The 15507-nt window shown below is 50.0% G+C and overlaps 2 protein-coding genes across 2 annotated transcripts; both read right to left on the bottom strand.

Annotated features, from left to right (window-relative positions):
- Positions 1-5393: 5393 nt before the first annotated feature.
- Positions 5394-8740, bottom strand: LOC103925536 (olfactory receptor 52I2-like). The gene is given in 5 exon segments (XM_009334265.1): positions 5394-5410; positions 5623-5834; positions 5836-6501; positions 6918-6930; positions 8677-8740. Coding segments are annotated over 5 exon segments (972 nt in total).
- A 2096-nt stretch (positions 8741-10836) lies between these two features.
- Positions 10837-12621, bottom strand: LOC103925535 (olfactory receptor 52K2-like). Its single transcript, XM_009334263.1, has 2 exons — positions 11569-12621; positions 10837-10911 (listed from the first exon to the last, which is right to left on the bottom strand). Exons 1-2 carry the CDS (start codon positions 12619-12621, stop codon positions 10837-10839), a joined length of 1128 nt encoding a protein of 375 aa, XP_009332538.1.
- Between the last annotated feature and the right edge of the window lie 2886 nt (positions 12622-15507).

The following is a 15507-nucleotide window of genomic DNA, read 5'->3' as shown; positions in this document are numbered from 1 at the left end:
GACTGGCTGGGCATCGGTCGGCGGGTGGTGAGCAATTGCACTGTGCATCACTTGCTTTGTGTATTATTATTATTACCTTATTATTATTGTTATTTTATTTCAATTATTAAACTTTTTATCTCGACCCATGAGTTTTTCTCACTTCTACTCTTCCAATTCTCTCCCCCATCCCACCCGGGGGGGAGGAATGAGCGAGCGGCTGCATGGTGCTCAGTTGCCGACTGAGGTTAAACCACGACATCACTGGGATTTGGCTGCCATCTGTTTGATCGCAAAACTGGGCGCACAGCAGTTTTTCAAGCATCACACAATTTTGTTGTATTTATTTGGGGAAAAACTTTCAGAACCTGTTACCTACAGTCAGGCTTTTAAACTGATGCTGTGGTCAGTGCTTTCCAGAGGACACATCACTGGAGAGTCCTGGCTGTCCTACTGCTTGCATGGGGCCACCTTCCCTTCTGCTTGTTCTTCCAGCCCCTCTGATTTACCTCTAGCTTTTGCCATATGCGTGTCTGTCTAAAGGCTGGCACCATGGTGTCCTTGCATGGTGGCTTCCAGCCACTATTGCCACTATCAGTGGGCAGAAGTGAGGCATAATGACCCCATGCTCTTTGGCCCTTGCCCAGCCTTCATGAGCAGTGCAATGGCAGGGCTTAAGGACTTGCTGCAAGGACTTGCAAGCAAGTCCTCCCTCCCTACGCCCTGCTCAGAGAGAGGACTGGGCATATGGGTCCAGGTCACACAAGTTCCATCCTGTTGCTACTTTGGATCATGCAGAAGCTGCACCTAGACAACACGTCCATGGTGAAACTGGGCTGAGAGAAACTGGAGCCAGAAAAATGATGCTCCAAGCTGTCACCCAACAGTAAGGGGGGACAAGCATCATTGACAGCCTCTAGCTGCTAGCTGCAGTCAAGGAGGGTACAATTAAAATGGTACTACCCCTCCTCCACACTCATCCATCCATGAGACTGAAGGCCAAACTAATGCAGAATGCTGTCCTGTCAAAAACAGTGGAGTTACACCCATTTCTTTCCTCTCTGGAGCCCAATAACATGGGATTTGCTAAAGCACGCTTTCCTGGAAGAAATCCCGCTAGTGTAGGCTTGTGGGCATCCAGAGACGGAGAACATCCATCCCTTGATTTTTGCCTCAAGTGCTAATCATCCTCAAGTTATAACCACGTGCTTTTCTTCCCATTTGACGTTGCCTGTCTACTCCTCCCAGCCACAGCATCCTCCTCTACCTTCCTGTGCTTGGCCAGGGGGCCCTTTATGGCAGAGTACCTTCATTGTGTGAAGGTGTGTTACTTCCCATGACCAAAGAGTTATTCTTGATAAACTAAAGACCTAGAGCACTGCAAGTTTCTCATCTCCACTCACCTGTTCCACTATCTGTCTTATTGAGAGGGTTTTTTTGCATATCTCCAAGATTTCAACATCTTTTTAGAAAAAAATATAGAATCATAGAATCATTAAGGTTGGAAGAGACTTCTAGGATCATCGAGTCCAACCGTCAACCCAACACCACCACGCCCACTAAACCATGTCCCTCAGTGCCTCATCCACACGTCTTTTAAACACCTCCAGGGATGGTGACTCAACCTCTTCCCTGGGCAGCCTGTTCCAATGTTTAACCACTCTCTCTATATATGTATATACATATGTCTCTCTATATATCTCTATCTCTCTCTCCTCTTCCATTTCCCTCTTATGCATCCAAAATTGCACTAGCCCTTTGGGTCCCAGTGTTACCCTCTCAGTGTGCTGTCAGCTGCTTTCCAGAGCCTCTCCTCTCCTCTCCTCTCCTCTCCTCTCCTCTCCTCAGCAGTTTCCCCCTCGCTTCCCCTGCCCTCGCCTCCCCTCTCCTCTCCTCTCCTCTCCTCTCCTCTCCTCTCCTCAGCAGTGCTCCACTGAAAACCTGTCCGATTCTCCTTGCCCTGGTATTTAGCTTATTGCAGGTAGTTCCTTTGAATGATCAAGTCTACCAATCTCTCTGGTCTGCTCTGCATGACTTGCCTTTCCCCAGCATTATTTGAGACACAATTTGTGCTGATTTTGGGACAACTGATGAAAGTCATACAGAATAACTTCTAGTCTAGAGCCAGCCACTGTGGCGTCCCTGCAGAAACACAAGGTTTCTGTGATGATGGTTCTGACAGCTTCATTCACCACGGATGCAGGATACCTCCCCAAAATAATGCTTTGTCCCCCAGATGGGTCGGGGTCCTGGGTCAGCGGGGTTGGGTGGGATCCTGGGCCAACGGGCTGCCTGCCTCCTTCACCTCTCTACGCGATCTCGAGCGAGCTGCACCACGTGTGACATAATCCAGCCTATTTCACCAAATTCTGCCTGTCGGCGAGAACCCTCGGCTGCGTGCCCATAGCTTTTTATTCAGATACCTGCCTTTGTATGCAGGGGATTACGAACATTATTCATGGTTGAAAGTCTAGTTTGTTTTACAGAAAATGTGTATTTAGCTGATAATTGATTGATTTATACAAACAGAAACAAGCCAACTCTTTTGCAGCAAACAATTTCTGGTTTTGGTTAAAAGGGTTGGTATTTATTTGTTTACTATTTTAAACTCCAGTCCTATCTTTACCTAAAATATACTTAAAAAATCAGAATTCTGTGGCCTTGGGTCTGCAGTTTCATTTGATAAGAAACTTTACAATTTTGAAAAACTACTTTTAAAATAAATTTTCCAGCAATTGCCTTCTTCCTAATGGACTCACGTTGTGAATGTGTACAGGCCAGACGCTGAACTCCCACCAGCCTCCCGTCCTCAGGCACCTGGAGCAGCCTGCCGTGCCCTGACTCATGCCAGCCCTCCCGTATAGCCACCCACCTTGCTCTCTGCTTGCATACAGCTGCCACCCTCGGGGACGCTCATGCCAAGAAAGAAACATCTCCTGTGCGTGAGGGCAGAGCTGCAGGGCTGTGCATAAATCACCCCAGGCAATGCCGCCGGGAGTATCCTCCTGGATGGAGATTCCCAAGAGCATGAGTCCTCTCCGGGCATCTGTAATAACCTCAGCGAGGGGGCTGGACGATAACAGCCTTAGTCCCAAGTCAATTCCCTCTCATCTAATTTCTTTTACAAATGGCAGGTGCTAGGAGATGACCAAGGGAGACAGGAATAGGTTGCGCAAGTCATCTCCAGCAGAATGAAAGACCTTCTTTGTGCTTCTGCCCGGAGCAATGCAAGTGCAGTTTCATTTCTGGCTCTGCTGAGCAAGTTGCTGGAAGTCTCTTCTGGCTCTCAGTGCAAAGGGCCATGCCATGAGCTATCCTCACCCCCACCAGACCCCCTCCCCAAGCCCCAGGCAGCATGAGGCTGAAATGTGCAAATTCAGTATAGCAAAAAATGCAAATTCAGGATAGCAGAAACATTCTGTCAACTGTTTTTTCAAGATGTCAGGGAAGAGTGCAGCAGAAAGACAGATAAACACCACAAAGACAGGAAAAAATATTTTTGACCTGGGGAATGACACATTCAAACCAATTTTGAAACTGAATGCATTTCACTGAGTTTAATTTTTAAATTAACGTAGAAGTGAGGACTAAACATGACATTTTGGGTGGGATTCATCTGGACAAACACAGGTGGCAGTTGTAGACATGGTGTCAGTCTATGGCTGGAGCTAGTCCTCCAGATTGCCTTCACATCCATTGAGACAAACAGTGAGTTTATGGCAGTATTCATCCCGACCTAAAGCTGATATCTGAAATAGGTCAGAGGAATTACACTGCACCTGCCTCTTTCATTGCCATGACTGTAAGGAAGATGGTGGTAACCATGTGGACCTCTGCCCTGAATGTGTCTGAGGAGGATGAGAGTTGTCCCACTCCTTTGCTGTCGGAGGAGACATGCCATCTCTGTATGCTTTTCTTCTGAATCCTTGTGTTAATGGACACAGTTCCCCAACCTCATCCCTCTACTCCTCCTCCACACTCAGACCCAAGTGGGGTCATGGCTCCTCCCTCTGGATGAAACTCCCTCCGCCGAGCAGAAGACCATGAGCACCTCTGAGGCACAGCCATTCACCTCTACCGAATTCTCTCTATTTCATCACTCCTGCATCTTAAACATCCTAACGGGAACTGCCACATATCCCTGGCAAAACACCCTGGGCAAAGGCTCACCAGCCTGCTGCTTTTGTCTCAAAACATTGACTCTTTGTACTTTAGGTGTTACTGAGTCTCAGAATACTCCAGCCTGACCCCCGGAGGAGCATCCCTGCAGGGGTGCAGAGCATCCCTCTGTCAATGGAGCATCCTCCATTTCTGAGGAGCAGAAACCCTTGTGAGTGCCTGAACCTCTGAACCTGCTGAATCTCTTGGTACTGAAGAAAGGCAAGGTATGGGGATATGAGTTGTTGGTGTTGGTACTTTGGATAGTTGCTGTTGACATGTATCTTCCTGTTCACTGAAATTGCGCCTCTCCCAGCAAGCCTCCAGTACCAGTTCAAAATAATGCCTGCAGAGTATCTCCTTATCCCAGGTCAGAGCTGGGCTTTCCATCTGCTAATGCTAAGCTGCGGAGCCCCAGAACGGCTCCTTGTGCCTGCAGCTTCCAGATAAAACCTGTATTTGCTGGGGGACCTGACCTGTCTGGATCATTCCCAGCTGGATCCCAGCTTCCGGAACAGGAGGGCTCTTGCACCCAGGGAGGTCTCAGCATGGTCGGGTGCTGCAACCTTGGTTGGACCATAGATATATCCTGGTTGGACATATCTGGCTGGCTCAGAGAGGGCTCAGAAAAGTGTGGGATGCAGCTGGTCTCCTGGCAGCAAGAGTTAGCCAGGCCTGGACACTCAGAGACCTACGGCATGCTGTCCTTCAGGCCTCCAAGACATGTTAGACTCAGCTATTCATGGACTTGTGGTCATTACAACAAGCAGACACAGGATTGGTAAGTATCCCCAAGCAGATTCAGTGTTTATTTCCACCACTACAAGGCGTTGACACCTAGATACAGTGATGAACACCATTGTGCATCTCCCTGCTTCGGTTTCCTCACCCAGCTGGTGTGTACTGTCAGATGGACAGAATGCTTTGAAGAGCTCAGTTTTGAAGACGTTTGGTTTCCATCATCACCCAGAAACCCAGAAAAGCTGGTCTGTGCTCAGTGAGGGTCAGCCTTTTGTGCAAGAGAGGCCCAGAGAGGAGAGCCTCTGTGGCTACAGCACCTGCAATGTGTGCCAGTCTCCTGTTGCTAGCCCTGATAGTCCAGCAGGGACTAAAGAAGACAACATAGAAGAAATTTCCCGATTTGGAATAGAATCTGTGTATTTACACAAATATACCCGGAGCCCTGAAATGCTGCTTTAAGTTATCACAGGGATGTTCACGGCATCGGGACAATCTCAAAACTCAAAGGTGGCTGCTTACTTCTCTGTATCACCTGAAAAGAAGGAAGGGAAATAGGACTCTGGTATCTGCTAATGATCCCAGTCCCAAATAACTCTTATCACAGAGCAGGGTCTCATGTGGTCATTTAAGCCAACGAGTCCTCCCACCCTCCTCTCATTGCTTCTGTTCACCGTGTGCATTCAATGGGAATGAAATTCGTGCTGTCTTTGCATAGATGAATACACCTGGAAAACCGTTGACTACCGTGCCAGGCATAAACCTTCCTGGAAAATAGCATTTTGAGCACTGCCTGATGGATCTGCTTGGTCCTCATGCTGTAAACGATGGGGTTCAGCATGGTGGGGAGGCCCAGGTAGAGATCAGCCAGCAGAACCTGTGCATGCACGGATATGCCACTGCCAAACTGCTGTGCATATATGGAGACTATCCCAGGGATGTAATACAGCTGCTGTATTATGACACCCGCAGGTGCTGAAGGCCTTCCAGCACAATTTCTTCCCCAGGACAGTTTTAAGTATCATCCCATAGGACACAGCAATGAAAGCCATGTCCATCCCTACTACAAGAGAGGACCCTGCCACACTGTAAAGCCTGCTGGGTCTGGGGTCTGCGCACGCCAGCTTCACCACGGCCATGTGCTCGCAGTACGAATGGGGAACCACAGGGGAATGGCAATAGGGGAGGTTTGTCACCATCCCTGTCAAGGGGACCATGAAAAGGAGAGCTCTCACCACAATGGCCAGGCCTAGTTGGGCAAGTGTTTGGCGATTCAAGATAGCTTGGTACCTGAGGGGGTGACAAATTGCAACGTAGTGGTCAACAGCCATGGCCAGGAGCACACCCGACTCCTCTGATGTTGTGGAGTGAACAAGGAATATCTGAACAAAACAGGCCATGTAACCAATCTCTGTGGAGTTCAGCCAGAACATGCTCAGCATCTTGGGGACGATGGATATCACCATCACCACATTGATGACCACCAGCCTGGCCAGGAAGCAATGTATGGGGTCACGCAGGGAGTTGTCCAGCTCAATGACAAGCAAAACTACACCATTTCCTACCAAGGCGATGCTATAGCCTGAGCAGAAAAGGATGTCCAGGCAGGTGGGGAAAGCTTCCAGGCTGGGGACACCCACAAGGATGAAAGAGGAGGATCTGCTCTTGGGGCGGCTGAAGGATCAGAAGCCATGCAGGAGAATCTTGCTTTTGTGTTTAAAAAAAGGAGCCCAGTTTTGAGCCCTGAGATGTCCAGAACTAAGGACAATAAGGTGGGGACTCTGCATCAGTGCAAGAGCCAAATCAGGAATCCACATCATTATTATGATGTGTGAGACGGAAGCACTACAGCGTAACGTGACCGGCTAGGGGGAGGGGATCGGAAATGCTGAATAAATGGGGCTGTTATGGCTTGAAAGTTCCTATAAGGTGAAGAAGTTCATGTTTCAAGTTGTGCCACCAGGGATAACCAAGGGACTCTACAGTTGGTTGCTTGTGAAAGGCTTATTTCTTTGTTGGTTGCTCAGCACCACTCAGCTGACATCTTGAAATAAGCTGCAAAAGGACAGAAAAAGGTCAGCATCCAGCTTCCCGCAGACAGCGCTTTTGCCTGAGCAGCCCTGGCTTCCCTGCCATGGGCCCAACATAGGAAGTTCCTCCAAATTTGTAGGGCAAAAAGTGGGCTCAGAAAGTGCTCTGGGACATTAAGTGTGATCATGAAATTGCCTTTTGCTGCTCTGCCTTCATTCTGTCATTCACCCATGAGAGAAGCCTGCAAAACCAGGTGGTAGTCAGAGGAAAAGATTAATTTCCAAGGTTTTATTCTGATGGGAGAAGCTTGAAGGTAATACAGAAACTCCAGAGAACAATCCTGGAGAGACAAGAAGAAGAGTCTGAGTACAGTGGGCAGGGTCTACACATTCATTTGTGCCAAAACTTTGCTACTGCATCTCCTGCTTCTCCCTACACAGTGGCAAAGACCAGGCAGGTGATGACCACACCAGATCCCTGCCTGTTACAAGAAATTGCCTGGATGATCATCCACCAGTAGCTTTTTAGCAAGCAGCAAGCTGTGGGGTGGCTCATGGCTGACAATACCCATGCTAGTGACAACATGGAGCACTTTCCTCACAGCCCCTGTGTCCTGTCTCCGACTCAGCACTTTCCCACAGGAATGTGTGTGTACGCTCGGTTGTGAGATGGAGATGCAGCCTCCAATGCATGTCCGTTTCCTAGAGTGGTCCCCATGTGAGCTGTCTTGTCCCATGAACTCTACTCCAGCCGGCTGGCTGCCCTGGAGAGCCTGGGAGCGGTGTCTGGGTCTGCCTGACCCCACGCATGGTCTGGGAGGCACAGACCTGATGTAGGATGGGTACATCAGCCCTGACATTTGGGATGCTTCAGTCTGTCAGAGCTTCTACCTCAAAGCAGCCCATAAGAGCTACAGCTGAGACCTCATTCAGGACAGGGCGTTTCTACCATCCATCACTCAGCTCCATGTGGACTCAGTATTATCTTTACTGCCATGGTCTTACGCACATTTTTTTCTTGGCCTCTCCTCCCTCCAGGGACCCATGTCTTCTCCACACCTGAACAAACCCAGCCAGCCAGAAGTGCACCTGCCCCTCCATCCCGCAGGGATCTCTGCACGTTGGATGGCAACGGTGCCTTGCAGATACTCCTATCCAGACACAGAAAATGGCACTGTGTCCTGTCGAGCAGAGGGGATGTCTTCAGTGGTCAGGTCATGTGCCGGGGCAGGGACACAGTGTTAGGCTGCAGGTAGAGAGCATGCTTTCAAGAAAAGTTCTTACATTTAGGCTGTTTTGCTTGGAGTTCACTTCTCTGGTTGATATGTCTCAATGGCAGATCAGGAAGTTTCAGTACACCCAAAGCAAGACTTTCTTTCCGAGGGAGGTCCCCCATGCTTCTCACACACTTTGGAGCCTGTCATGTCATACATGTCAGTGTGTTTATTGCTTTTGCACCCAGGAGTTTCCTGGCTGCTGATCTGGACCACAGGGTGCAAACACGGACCCAGCCCCAGGTTGTTTGCAAGCGGAGACCAGTCAGCCACACAGATCAACACAGGCTGAAAACACACAAAAAACCACAAACAGCATCAATGGCCTGATCCTGTTCTCCTCTCCGGGTGATTAGGATGAATGCTTTTAGAGGAAATTGTGTGTACATATATACAGTGTGGATCCCTCTAGTAGCTGAACTTAGACACTCAGTCTACCCAGTAGCTGGTCCTGGGTCTCTGGTCTCCTCAGTTGCCTCATGCACATACAGACACACATGTGCGAATGGCTCTCTCCCGTAGCTGGCTGAGTCCTATAACATCACCAGTAGCCGACGCCATGGTCTCTGCAGTAGCGTAGCTTGGACCCCCCGGTCCCCCCACTAGCAATCAAACCCTTTGGTCTCTCCAGCATCCAGCCCAGACTTACAGCCTCGCTGATAACTGGCTCCCAAATCTCAGCCTACTTGCTGGCTGGTCCTGCTTGATGTTTGCTGGCGATTGCACACTGATGTACGTACCCACCCCACATGTGTGCACCCCAGTCTCTCCAGGTGCTGGCACCCCAGGCTCATGGGTCCCTGTGGTCCGCGGTCCCCACTCCAGCAGCTGGTGCTCAGCTCTCCGTGCTCACACATGCACACAGATTAGGCGACCCTCACCCAGGGATGTTGTTAGAAATGGAGTTTAATGAGAAAACAGGACAGATTGCACTGATCAGGCACCAGGCATGGACAGACAAGCACGTTGACCAAGACCATGTTTACATGTGACTGGACCCTTTCATACCCTTATGCCTCTGTTTTCCCACACTTGTTTGCCCCCAACCCCCCTTATCTCTCCCATTCCCAGCTTTTGGTTCCTCCTCTAAACATCCCGTGTCTGAGTGCCACACAGTCCCAAAGTGCTCTTCCTGGCATCCCATCTTGATTGTCCCCCCACTCCTCCGTAGGCTGTACCCCACGTCAGTCTGCAAAGAGGGAAACCCACTGCCGTTGACCAACTTGGAGGTCTCACACCTGGCCACGGGCTGACCATCCTTCTGGGACAGCCTGGGGAGCAGCCGAGATGGGGGCTCTGTTAGCTCTGAGGGGGATATTGGGGTTCCCCTGCCTGCCATGTTCCTCTGCTCCTTCGGGTTTATGGAGGTGAACCTTTAATCACACAACCCAACAGCCTCGTCACCTGGCAGACAGGTTCCTGCTGCAGATCCCTTCAGGAGAATGGCATCCATGGTTGTCGTGGTTTAACCCCAGTAGGCAGCTGAGCACCACACAACCGCTCACTCACTCCTCCCCACAGTGGGATGGGGGAGAGAATCAGAAGAGTAAGAGTGCGAAAACTGATGGGTTGAGGTAAAGACAGTTTAATAATAAAAAAGAAAAGAAAAAAAAAACCAGAATCAACAACAACAAAATAAAACAAACCCCAGAAAAACAAGTGATGCAAAAAACCCCAATTGCTCACCACCAGCCGACCAATGCCCAGCCAGTCCCTGAGCAACGGCAGCCCTGGCAAACCTCCTCCCCCAGTTTTTATTGCTGAGCGTGGTGTCATATGGTCTGGAACACCCCTTTGGTCCGTTGGGGTCAGCTGTCCCAGCTGTGTCCCCTCCCAGCTCCTTGTGCACCCCAAGGTTACTCGCTGCTGGGGCAACGTGGGGAGCAGAAAGGGTCTTGAGGCTGTGCAAGCAGTGCTCAGCAGTAAATAAAAAAGTCTGTGTTATCAAAGCCGCTCTATCCTTCCCCTCCTCAGCAGGACGGGGGTGGGGGGAGGGAAAAAAATGGAAAAAAAGCCCCAAATCGTGGGTCAAGATAAAGGCAATTTAATAAAGCAAAAGCAAAGTCTGCGTGTGGAAGCAAAGGAAAACAAAAGATTTATTCTCTACTTCCCATCAGCAGGTGACGTCCAGCCACTTCCCAGGAAGTAAGGCTTCAGTATGCGTAGCAGTTGCTCTGGAAGACAAATGTAATAACAAATGCCCCCGCCTCCTCCTCCTTTGAGCAGACGTCATATGGTATGGAATACCCCTTTTGTCAGTTTGGGTCGGCTGTCCTGGCTGTGTCCCCTCCCACGACCTTGCCCACCCCCAGCCTACTGGGTGAGGGGAGAATGTTGGAGACAGCCTTGATGTTGCGCGAGTACCGCTCAGCAGTAGCCAAAATACTGGTGTGTTATCAACACCTTTCTAGCTTCCAATACAAAGCACAGCACTATGAGGGCTGTTGTGGAGAAAATTAACTCCATCTCAGCCAGACTCAAGACAACTGCTTTCATCACAAATCCAAAACATCATCATACAAACTCCTATGAAGAAAATTAACTCTATCCCAGCTAAAACCAGTTCCATGGTGCATGGAGAGGGCTGGTGGAGCAATGCAGTCCTCTGCCCCTGCGCAGGGCAGAAGTGCAGCAACGCCCAGAGACCAGCGGGCACCTCAGCTGTCTGTGCTGGCCTCCGTGGCACTTCTGCACAGCGGGACTGACTGCCACTTCCACTGGGGCGACTTTACCTGTTAGAGCATGAAGAAGTCATCAAGGAGATGGCAACTGGGTGCTACCAAATTGTTGCTCTGGTGTAGCCCCGCTGTAGCGGTGGAGAACAGAGGCAGGGGAAAGTCAGAGAGGTGTTCAAGTGATTTGCTTTGGTGAGAGATAAGTGTGCATAAGTGTGTGCTATGCTTGTGCATTCAGGACAGTGGTGACTGTGTGTGGGTACCTGCTCCCCAGGGCTGACAGACGTTCACCGAGAGGGAGGGGATGTTCTCAGCAACCTGGTCTGACCTTGTAGGTGACCCTGCTTTGAGCAGGAGGTTGGACTAGAGACTTCCTGAGGTCCCTTGCAGCCTGAGTTATCCCGTGGTCCTGTGATCCCATGTCCCTTCCATCTCTCGGCATGACTCCACTGCACAGAAAATGATGCGTTAAGGAAACAGCTATTTTCTGTGGTTCAGCTGCACTAGGTCATTTTGCCAGAACAAGGTTAGGTGGTGGCTGCAATCGTATTGATGTTGGGAGATCTGAGGGAGCTAGACCACCCAGAGGTGCTGTGCCAATGTCACTGCCTTGTGCTAGGGACAGGCAGGAGAACAACCAGCTGAAGCCCTTGGTGTTGACCTTAATTCAGTGGGTGCCAACATTTCCTGGGGCACCTGCATCTCTGAACGTACGCTGAGAGCCACACCAAGGTCCAGCAGAGGTTTTGGCCTCTCTAGGGAAGAGACTTTGTCTTCATGAGTCCCAGCCCTGTGCCCAGGGCCAGGCCCAATCCCTCCTGCCATGCGTCTCCTCTGGGAGATCACCCTGCGTGCTCCATCACGGATCTGCTTCATCCTGATGCCATAGATCAGGGGGTTGAATGCTGGTGGGATGAGGAGGTAGAGATCAGCCAACAGGACCCGGACATGGGGGGGGAGCTCCTGGTGGTACCTCTCCATGTACATGGAGAGCAGCCCAGGGATGTAGAAGAGGGCCATGATGCAGAGGTGTGAGCTGGAGGTGCTGAAGGCTTTTTTGCGGGCTTGTGGGGAGGAGAGGCTGAGCACAGCTCGGAGGATGAGTGTGTATGAGAGGGCGATGAGCAGCGAGTCGAAACTGACCACGTAAGTGGAGACGGAGAGGCTGTAGGTGTTGCTGAAGGCAGCGTCCCTGCAGGCCAGTTTGAGCATGGCCATGTGCTCGCAGTATGAGTGGTCCATGACTGCCGGGCTGCAGAGAGGCAGGCGGCGAATCTGGAAGGTGAGGGGGCTCATGAAAACCACAGCCCTGAGCAAGGTAGCCAAGCCAATGGCAGCCACAATGGGGCTGGTCAGGATGGACAAGTACCGCAGTGGATTGCAAATGGCCACGTAGCGGTCGAAGGCCATCGCCACCAGCACCCCTGACTCCATCACGGAGAAAGCATGAACAAAGTACATCTGGGTAAGACAAGCATCCAGGCTGATGGCAGTGGAGTGAAACCAGAAGATGCCCAACATTTTGGGGGTGATGGAGGTGGACATCACCAGGTCAATGACAGCCAGCATGGACAGGAAGAGGAACATGGGCAGGTGCAGGCTGGGATCAGCCTTTATCACGCACAGGAGGGTGCTGTTCCCAGCCAGCGCGACGAGGTACATGATGCAGAAAGGGATGGAGATCCAGTGGTGCAGGTGCTGCAGCCCTGGGATGCCTGTCAGGTGCAGCTCCGACAGCGAGGTGTTGGTGGGATGCGAATTGGGCATGGTGGTCACTGCAGGAGCCTGAGTGAAGACAGCCCAGGCACACAAGGACAGCTATACCCTGGGTCACACCAAAGGTCCATCCAGCCTCAGATCCTATGTCCAGCATCAAAAGCAGACCCTCAGGGAAGAGTATGAGAAAGGAAACATACCATGATACCTCTCCTGAGTGCCCCCCCAGCTTCCAATGATTTGAAGCTCAGGGACTTCCTGAGCTGGATGTGGTTTCTCCATTCTTCTGTGCAAAATTTTAGCACCCACACTGTCTTTTAGCAAGGAGTTTCACAAACTAATGGCACCTTTTGTGAAATATCCCCTTCCCTTTCCTGTGAGCCTGACATTTGCTGGTGTCATTTGACATCCCATAGTTCCTATATCAAAACAAGCAGAGAAGAGTTAGCACAATCCTTGTCCTTCTTCCACATGCCACCATGAGACATGGAAGTAAGTAAACCTCAGATGATGGAAGTTTTACTCCAGACCTGCAGGAGAATTTTTAACCCCTCCATCAGGACCGACTATTTGATTTCCCATCTTCATCTCCCATTTTTCTTGCTCTGTATCTAGAAAGATGGAGCCGAAAAGGACCTTCTGTATCACAGAGCCAAGTGCCTGTTGCTTTAGGTGTGACAGCTTATCTTACCCAGAAAAACTGATAGTCATCATCCTAGGATATTTCGCTTTCATGCATCTGCTGGAAGACAGCACCAACCTTCCACCCTGCTCCAACAGCTGGGAAATTACCTCTACTCTCCTCTCTCAGTGTATTCCTGTCCAGTTTCTATCACCTCTGAAGTTGAAGTTGATTACGCTTTTCCCTCCCTGGCATTTTTACCCCAGCTTGTCTATAGAGCCACACAACCCAGCCTGACATTTGCTCAGCAAACCAGTCTCTGCTCTTTTGTCCCTTTTCACAAGACCAGAGCTCTGCTCGTAGTCGCACAAGCAGTTTTCCTCTTTACACCTTCCTTTAAAGCATCTTTCTTGGGCATGCCTGGTTAGAGTCACACAGATGAGGTCTCACAAGGGGGCCTCTGATGATGCACAAAAGTTTCCCCAAACCAGTTTTCAAAGAGCTCCACTTTACATGTGATCTCAATACTTCCATGCTTTTGAGGTCCAGTTGCCCACATCACCTTCACCTCTCCCACTTGGGAAAGAGAGGCATTGGGATTTCTCTTTCCCAGGGATGCAACCCGTCTTTCAGCCAAATTAATTGCTGTTTTCCAGCAGGACCTTGCAGGCAGACTGTGACATGTCCAGAGAGCATCATATTATCAAGGGTAGATCTTCCCAGGCAAATCTGATTGCTTGCTTTCTTGTCATTTATAAAACATGTTAGCAGATTAAAATAAAGTTTCTGGGCAAATCATACAGAATTGCTTGTTCAGTGGAACACCCTCAGGTAGGATGAACGTGAAGAACAGGGGCAAAGGACTGAGCTGGAGGAGCAGACTGAAGTGCATTGTGGCAGGCACTTTATGGAAAAAAATGGCAAACTAGAGGGAATTCAGAAATAAGGATGAAGTTAAGCTGGAGAGCTGAGTGGACTGGCTCACCTGGGGAATGGTCTTGAGAAGAGCCTTGAAGAGTTGCCTAAGATTTTTTCCAAAATCCAGGCTGCATTTTTTTTATAGAGAATGTGGTCAAGAAGCATTGGACTGGAGAGGGTGATGGGGCCTTTTCCAGGCGCTTTTCTTTTTCTTTTTCTTTTTTTTTTTAATATATTTTAAATAGATATATTTTTTAAGTTTGTAAAGAAAAGACTGCAGCAGCAAATCCTTTTGTACTGCTTCTGTTTAAAACCCTTGCACCGATGGATGACTTACCTGGCTTGCTGCTGCAGATTTGTCCAGATAAATCAGCAGGTGTACCCAACTCACCCAGCCCCTGTGGGAGTGATGCTGGCCAGCCCTGCGTCCGCCAGGTATGTCGCCTGCTTCTCTGACCCAGCAGATTTTAACGGTGGAAGCATTTATAAGTTTGCTGAGAGGAATCCCTGGTGTGTGTGTGTCTCATGGCTCAAGAAATGAATCTACACACATGTACGTGTAAGCTGACTTACTCATTTACTGATTAACCTCCTAATTAATTTTGTTTAATTGAGAAGATATTGTTGCCAATCCCCTATAGTGCTTATGACCCTTGCAGTAGTTTGAACTCTTCTTCATCCTTTGACCCTGCAGCCTTCCAAACACAGGTCCCTGAGCTTGATATTGCCAGCTCCTTCTTTTCAGGACGCTGAATCTTTCCAGATGTGAATGAGGTCTGGGTCTCCTTTCATGGTCTGTGTGACCATGAGATGGAGCTCCTGGCTGTCTCCATCCTGCCAGAGGCTGCGACCCAGGGGAGGGATGTCCTGTCCCACATTTGTGCTTTGCATCCTCTAAGGCAACAGCAGAAAGAGCTCAGCTAGATAGAAATCATGTGGCAGACCAATTCTGGCCACTTTGACCTAATTGAGACTAATTTTGTCTAAGTCTCCTTCTTCTGCAAAGCCAGGGTTTGCCATTGAAAATCCCCTGACCAAAGAGGGCTGGCACTGTGTGGTGAAAGGGCTGCTGAAAGCAGTGGTGTGCTCCCCTGAAGGGGATGAGAAGAGCTGCACCGAGCCTGGTTGGGTGTCCCCAGGGAAGGTTAGGTGATGCTGGGAGCAGTGCATCCTGCCTGGCCAGCATCAGGCAATGGCAGTGGAGGCAGACCCTGTAACTGGAGAATAAATCTGCTGCCTGGCAGGCTCCAGGCAGCGCACCTAGCACAGGCACTTTCCAGCCCCAACTTGGATCAGGACTACGAGACTCGGGTTGGAAGAGTCTGGTCTCCGAGTCAGGCAGGAGGTTCTGCACTGTATTTTAGTTGTTGGGCATTGTGTAGATTGTCTGTTGCCGA

Source organism: Pygoscelis adeliae, unplaced genomic scaffold, assembly GCF_000699105.1.
Source record: "Pygoscelis adeliae isolate BGI_AS28 unplaced genomic scaffold, ASM69910v1 Scaffold351, whole genome shotgun sequence".
Lineage (NCBI taxonomy): Eukaryota > Metazoa > Chordata > Aves > Sphenisciformes > Spheniscidae > Pygoscelis > Pygoscelis adeliae.
This window is presented reverse-complemented; position numbering and strand designations above follow the sequence as displayed.

Excerpts from the sequence above, each read along its gene's own strand:
- LOC103925535 (XM_009334263.1), bottom strand. The coding sequence starts at position 12,621 with ATGCCCAATTCGCATCCCACCAACACCTCGCTGTCGGAGCTGCACCTG. Across the intron at positions 10,912-11,568 it reads ACCTTGGTGTGGCTCTCAGC|GTAAAGTCGCCCCAGTGGAA; the intron begins GTACGTTCAGAG and ends ATGCTCTAACAG.